We start from the raw sequence: 7,040 nt of genomic DNA, 5'->3' as shown, positions 1-7,040 counted from the left end.
TCAGGCCTCTGGCAGGACACCACCCCAGGGCACCCGCGCGGTCACCACGTCCGCACGGGTGCCATAGAGCAGGTTGGTGCCAAGCACTCCGCTGCCGTAGTCCCCCGCGGCAGCGTCTAGGGCCGCCAGCCCAACCCCTGGGCCGTGCAGAGCCGGCGGGCTAGGCGACAGCTCCTCCAGTTCCCGCGCGGGCGTCGGGGCTGGTAGCTGCGGGCCGGCCTGGCCAGGCGTCGGCGTGCCGGCGCTGTTCTGGCACGGCTTGCCGTCTTTGACCAGCACGGGCACGGCCACGCGGCGCGGGGAAGAAGGCGGCGGCGGCGGAGCCAGACCGCTCTCCGGCTGCAGCTGCTGCGCCGCCTTGTCTTTGGCCTGCCGCTTCATTTTGTAGCGGTGGTTCTGGAACCAGATCTTGACCTGCGTAGGAGTCAGGTGGATCAGGCTGGCCAAGTGCTCGCGCTCGGGCGCCGACAGGTACTTCTGCTGCTTGAAGCGCCGCTCCAGCTCATAGACCTGCGCTTGCGAGAAGAGCACGCGGCGCTTCCTGCGCGGCGCTGCCGCCGCTGGGTGCAAGGGCGCCAGCGACTTCGCGGCGTCCGCGATGCCAGTCAGCGACCCCATGCCGGCCACGTTCACGCCCGCCGATGGCCCCATGAACCTGGAAACTGGGGAGGGGCCGAAGGGGGAAGCCCGGTGAGCGCGAGGCCTTCTTCCCACCGCGGCGATCTCGACGCCAGCAGGACCCAGCCTGGGTCCCAGCACCCCTCGCCCGCCCCCAGTCGTGTCTCCGGACATCCCGCGCGCACCAGGCTAGAGCCCCACGCGCGCCTGGACACCGGCACCCCCGCGCCCCGCGCTGTGGCGGAAAGAGCCCGCGCCGTCCGCCTGCCCTCGGTCCCGCGCTCCTGGCCCCGCTCACTTGACGAGTAGCGCGGGTCCGGATTGGCTCCGTACCAGCCGGTGGCGGCGGGGGCCGCGCCGCCCCGCATGCTGTCCGAGTAGGCGGGCAGCTCGCCCATGTTGCCCAGGCCGCCGTTGCAGTAGCCGCCCATCGCGCCGGGCGGGAACTGCGAGACGCCTGCGGGCATGTGGTAGGTGGCCGCCGCCGCCGCCGCCGCGGCCGCCGCCGCCGCTGCGGCCGCCGCGTTGTGCCCCGCCAGGCCATGGGGCTGCACCCCTGCCACTGCCGACCCCTGCGAGGAGGGCCCGGGCGGCGCGCGATAAGCTGTGGCGGCCGCTGCCCCCAGGGGCGCCCCCAGGCCGGGCGGCGCGCCGTCCATGGCACCGCTGAACTTCTTGTAGGTCTCCTCGATAGGGCTCAGAATGTCGGACACTGAGAAGGGCGTCGTGTGCTTGGGGCTCAACGACATGGCTCGGCGGACCGCCGGGTAGGGGAGCCCAGGGCAGGAGCGGGCGGAATGAGGCAGCCGCTTGTTGCTGCCACCTCAGCCGCGCCGCAGAGCCTGTGAGGAGGAGTCGGAGGCGCAGCAAGTCCCGAGAACTGCGGATCTGGGGTTTATTTCAGTCCCGCGCCAGGTTTACGACAGACTCGGGGGCGGAGCAACATCCCAAACGAGCAAACAATGGTCATTGGCATTTTTTCTCTTGCACCCCCCTCCCCACAACGGCGGCAAAATTGGTAAAGGGGGCAGTTTCTTGGAAAGATGTTTCTTTGCATTCTCCGCGCTCCCGCCTCTGTCCTCGGCAGTCACCCTAGCCCTCGAGCACCAGAATTATAAACTCCAAGGCCGGCGTCTAGGCTTGACGAGAAGGGTTGAGAGCTTCTCGGGTCCAGAGTCCTGTTTTCCCGAAGTGACTTCGGAGCAAAGTTCAGCACAACTGTGGATGGGAAATGTGGTACTAAATTGGGGTGGGTGGCGTGCAGGGCTAGCTGCGTTGTCTCCAGCCACCCGCCCCCTCGGTCAATAATCTAAAGTGTTTAAACACACACACACACACACACACACACACACACACACCCTCCTGGGTCCATCCCTAAGAGCGCATAAAGAGAAGAGGTACAATGACCGTCCTTTGCCATTGTAGGGCTCGTAATTTATGGATCTTTAGACTCTTAAGCATCATTTTGTGAGCAAGCAAACAAGCACTTCTAAATTAGCTCAAAGTATCCAAATCCAGAGAAGAGAGAAAGCTCACAGAGAGAGAGACACAAATACACACATGCCGACATGTAAGTATTCTGTTTTTACTTTGTTGGGATGGAAGTTGAGGTTGGTTAAGGGAAAGAGAGTAACTTTTATTTGCTAATATATTTCACTTTCGATTTGCACCTGTAAAGTTCTTTACCGTTTTCTTTCCCTTCTCTCCGCCCCGCCCCAACCACCACCCCCGCGTGCTCGCTCGCTCTCTCACTTTCTCCTCTTAGGGATTAGTCTCCTATCACCAACATGATTAAAAGGAAGAGGGGGTAAAAAAAACACCGAAGTATTACAAATATTTCTAGCTGTTCGAAATGGGTCTTTTGTTGTCGGAAAAATATAACTTGTTCAAAGATGCAATATGACATGGATGCAATAATTAGGTGAAAATGGTGGTTTCTCTTTTAAAAACGAAAATGGTAGTTTCTTTTAAAAAATGTCCTTTCACTTGCAAATTTACCTGCATAGCAAAGAATAGATATTGTGAATTCTTCACCAAATGCTAAATACAACAAATAAGAGAAAAGAAGTATGCAAAACATATTGGCTAAATTTTGAAAATAATCTTACAGTTAAAATTATGAAGGGGGAAATGCGATGCAATTTTTAAGTTTTTCTGGAGAGTGGGATAGGAGAAAGAAAGAGACAAAGAAAGTGTTTTATAAAGCAAGATTTTATTGTTTAAGAAAGAAGAAAATTATGTGTGCAAATCATTTCAGTTTAACCTCTCTGTACATGTCTTAAGACAGTGTGACCTATTACTTTTCCTGTTCTATTTCAACTCTTTGGTTGGAATGTCCTCTGAGGTTTTGCTTTTATTGTTTTAAATGTTGTTTCGGTCTTTGTACTTCTGCAAATAATCTGCCCTTGGGTTGTGGTCACCTATAGGAAGAGAGTATTGACAAGGCAATTGTGTACAGTACTTTAAAATAGTAAAAGAACAAAATACAAGATTACATACATTGTTTGCAGTCATCAGTTATTGACTTAGCTATTGCTTCGGTTTTACATGATGCTACTTTTACAGGTCTTTCATGAACTCGAAATGCTTGGGCTAGTTCTTCATTCTCACCTGCACTGGAATGCCTACTTAGTTTTCTTTCAATTAGTGATACACAAAGAAGCACTTACATGTATATTTAAGCAGTTGCTGGAATCCTGAAAACTGTAGTTTGGGTTTTAAATTTTAGTTTAAGTAAATATTATTTACTTGTGTTAACTTAAATAAAAAGTAGTAGAAAGTCTTTCACTTCAAACTTTACTCAGAGACAACAGGGTAAGTAAAAATAGTTGTTATAATATCTGTGTATATGAGAGTCACTTGTAAACCATTATGTTTTATTTTTCAAGTTAAGACATGTTTCAGAAATGAACCCAATGATCATGATCTTCATATTGATTATTTATCAAAACTGAAAACATTTACAGTTACAGTTCTTTCCCCCAGACTATTATTATTTACTGTGTTTTCAGGCTATACATTGTATCTTTTGTAATTTAAAAAAATAGAACTTTGGGATAGTAGTTCACATAAGTAGTTCATTTTAACTGGGGGCTACATCAGCCTCACGGTTGCCTTCAAAGGGTAGAATGTAATTTCAACTCTTTGACAGTTAAGGAGTAGTTACATTTATACAGTCCTAAAATTATTTTGGCTGTCAAAAGGCAACTAGGAGGCTGATGTGCACCATTCCCTACCCAGTGAAAATGAGTTTGACACCCCTGACACAAGCGTTTACATCACAATTTTTGCTTATTTTGTTTTTCAACATGATTGGGTCCTGCTACAGGTACATTTACATTTGGAAGATGGCCATTTTTTCAGTAAAAGAGCACTTTATCTCATATCTGGAGACTCTGCAGAGAGTCACTTTCTGACTTCTTAATTACTTGATAGCACCCTAAATAGTACTACTTCACTGGTGAGCAGTCCTGAAAAAAAAAAACCACAATCTTTAACATTTCTCTTTATCAATTAAATGGTCTTGTTCCAAAAATTATATACTTCCATGCTGGACTGTTTGGATGTGTGCAGATGATTCTGAAAATAAATATTGTGGAGGGTTCACGTGTACATATATGTACAGACATGAATTAAAAAACATTTAATATTCCATTAAAGATTTTCATCAAATCAATTTTATCAGATTATTGTCTGCCTGAATTATATATGGAAATTTATACTCAGTACATAGTTAAAAACTATTGACTAAATTGGATTTCAAGGGAAATGTATTTTAGGAATGTTCTCTTTCCTAAAAGAGAACATTGGCAACATATGTTGCCAATCAGAAAAACAAAAAGCAAATACTGTCAAAGGCGGTTCAGTAAAAAGTTTCTCTCTTCAGAGGCACTATTATCTATTTCTTCTGGGGTATCCTATTCATCTAGAAGCCTAAAACTATTTTACACACAAGTGGTAGCATGTTCTATATTGTTTGGTGCTTTTAAAAAATATAAAGTTTAGATTTAATAAATGGGCTGCAGCACATACAGAAAAGTTTCAGGGACAAAAAGATTCAGCAGGGATTTCTTGACTTTCTGACAAAAATATGGTATTTGTTAAAAATTTCTGATGTGTTAGTTAACCTTAGAGCCAAAGATATTTGGCAAAAAAAAAAAAAAATACTCTGAGGTAGATGCCTTCCCTAGATTTGGGATTTGCTGTTGTCAGAAGCACAGAGAAAGGGTCCTGAGAAATGTTGAGACATATCTCAACTTTTGACGTACTTAATAGAAAATATTATTTTTGTAGAGTAGTAAACATTTCTAATGTGCAACACATTTCTTTATAAAAACAGTTTGACAATATAACTTTCTGCTCAATACTAAAGAAGGTACGTACTTTTTAGAAATGAGAGAATTGAAATATTTGTGATTAGTTTAAAACATGTGTAATTTGATTAATAAAATTTTCATTTTGTGGAAGTAGCTTTAAATTGTCGTATTTGCAGTTGGAAATGAATAAAGAAATATGTCACATCAACAAATGAATGCATAAATAACTGGAACAAAACCGGTGTTTTTCCCTCTCTTTGTCTCCCCCTTCCTCTCCCTCTCAAAAATCTATAAATAAAAATTTTTAAAAATGTCAGGATACTAGTGTTTTGTAGCAAATTTTAAGGTTACAAAGAGGAAACAAAACTGTTATAGAAATGAAATGTAGTTTGATTATTTTTTAAATTTGTGCTAATTTCACCAGTTTCTAAAATCTGGTTTTTATTTTCTTTTCAGTCCCCCTAAAAGCTTTTTATTTGAGCATTCACTTCAGTTATTTTGAATTTCTTACGATAATTTCTCACTAGTATTTATGACATTATTTCTATGTGACAGTAATCCTTTCATATTTTCTTTACGAAATGCAATGCTCTCCTTGTAATTTAAATCCTATAAAAAGCTCGTAAGTCATCTTCTCCTGAGATTAAATATTTTAGATTGAAAATTGTTTTTTAGTTTTTGACCAATGAGTTTCTTTTAAATTAACATTATTAGTACTATGTGAGAATGAATGATAGTAGGTGTTAAAGACATTATTGTTGTTGAAATCATTATAATAATGAGTTCATTAAGTGATTTCTAAAAAAAAAATAAAAACTAGAAGCCTCCCTTTCTATAGTCTAGGTGTAATACTAGTTTTTAAAGTCATGCTAGAAAATAATATTAGTCTATAACAGGGGTGTAAAACTATGAAAATTGCCTAGTATATTACAACCCTTTCAACCTGGGATTGTGAGCTTGAGCTACAATTTTAATTTTTGTGCTTATTCATTTACTTATTTTTAGAGAGAGGGAAGTAGGGCAGGGAGGAGAGAGAGACACTGATTTGTTTCAATTATTTTTGTATTCTTTGGTTGATTCTTGTATGTTCCCTGACCAGGAATCAAAGCCACAACCTTGGCATACTGGGCTGATGGTCTAGCCAACTAAGCTACATAGCCAGGACCTAATTTTTGTTTTTAAAATTATTTTTAGGGTAATAAAATACATGACATGGAAAAACAAGTTTACTTATATATCTTGCTTACACAGAAAGTTTAAAACTTTTTAGAATATAATGCATTTCTATTGAGCAATATAGCTGACATTTTTAAATGTTTTGGAATGTCATCAAATGGCTTTTATAGGAACAAATTCTTTGCATTATAAACAAAATTATATTTCTATTTATTATTTTTTATGAGGGGTACTCATTCTAAAAGTTTACCATATCTCTACACATATCTGATTAGAGTGAATACATGTAGCTTTAAAAAATAGGTACTTTTATAAATTTTTCTCACATGTTCTCAGTTTTACCAAATCTAAGAGGTTCATTTAATTTAGTGTAAAATATCTTTCTCTCCCACAGTTTCCATTAAAAATGTACCACCTTACACTTACAAATTAATTTGTAATTACAAAAGAGATACCAGACTTTTCACCTGAATCAAGCAATTAAGTTATTTTCATTGTTATCACTTACTTGAAAGAAAAATTCCAATTTTTGATAGTTTGATAAATCATTTGTTGCATTTATTCAGTGAAAGATTTTATTTATTTATTTTATTAGAGAGAGAGGTAGGGAAGAGGAAAGAGTAGGAGAGAAACATCAATCAGTCTCCTTTCACACACCCCCAACTGGGGACCTGACCCTGATCTGCATCCCAGCCATGTGCCCTGGCCAGGAATCAAGCCAGTGGCATTTTGAGTTCTTTTATTAGGTTTTACTTATAGGTGATATCATGTGGTATTTGTCTTTCACCACCCGGCTTATTTCACTTAGCACAATACTCTCTAGTTCCATCCATGCAGTTGCAAATGGTAGGAGCTCCTTTCTTTCTGCTGCATAGAATTCCATTGTGTAAATATACCACAGTTTTTATTTATTTATTTAATTGTTGTTCA

General features: G+C 42.4%; 1 protein-coding gene across 1 annotated transcript; it reads right to left on the bottom strand.

Moving 5' to 3' along the window:
• On the bottom strand, positions 1-1,370 carry NKX2-4 (NK2 homeobox 4). Its single transcript, XM_037056996.1, has 2 exons — positions 917-1,370; positions 1-662 (listed from the first exon to the last, which is right to left on the bottom strand). Exons 1-2 carry the CDS (start codon positions 1,365-1,367, stop codon positions 1-3), a joined length of 1,113 nt encoding a protein of 370 aa, XP_036912891.1. The 5' UTR covers positions 1,368-1,370.
• Positions 1,371-7,040: the final 5,670 nt, after the last annotated feature.

The sequence above is a fragment of the Sturnira hondurensis genome, unplaced genomic scaffold, assembly GCF_014824575.4.
Source record: "Sturnira hondurensis isolate 20B ecotype Veracruz unplaced genomic scaffold, ASM1482457v3 Scaffold0009244, whole genome shotgun sequence".
NCBI classification, from domain to species: Eukaryota; Metazoa; Chordata; class Mammalia; order Chiroptera; family Phyllostomidae; genus Sturnira; species Sturnira hondurensis.
This window is presented reverse-complemented; position numbering and strand designations above follow the sequence as displayed.

What these genes read in the sequence shown, in the direction of transcription:
- NKX2-4 (XM_037056996.1), bottom strand. Translation starts at nt 1,367, where the DNA reads ATGTCGTTGAGCCCCAAGCACACGACGCCCTTCTCAGTGTCCGACATT. An exon ending in GGACCCGCGCTACTCGTCAA is followed by an intron (nt 663 to 916) that starts GTGAGCGGGGCC and finishes GCCCCTCCCCAG; the next exon opens with TTTCCAGGTTCATGGGGCCA.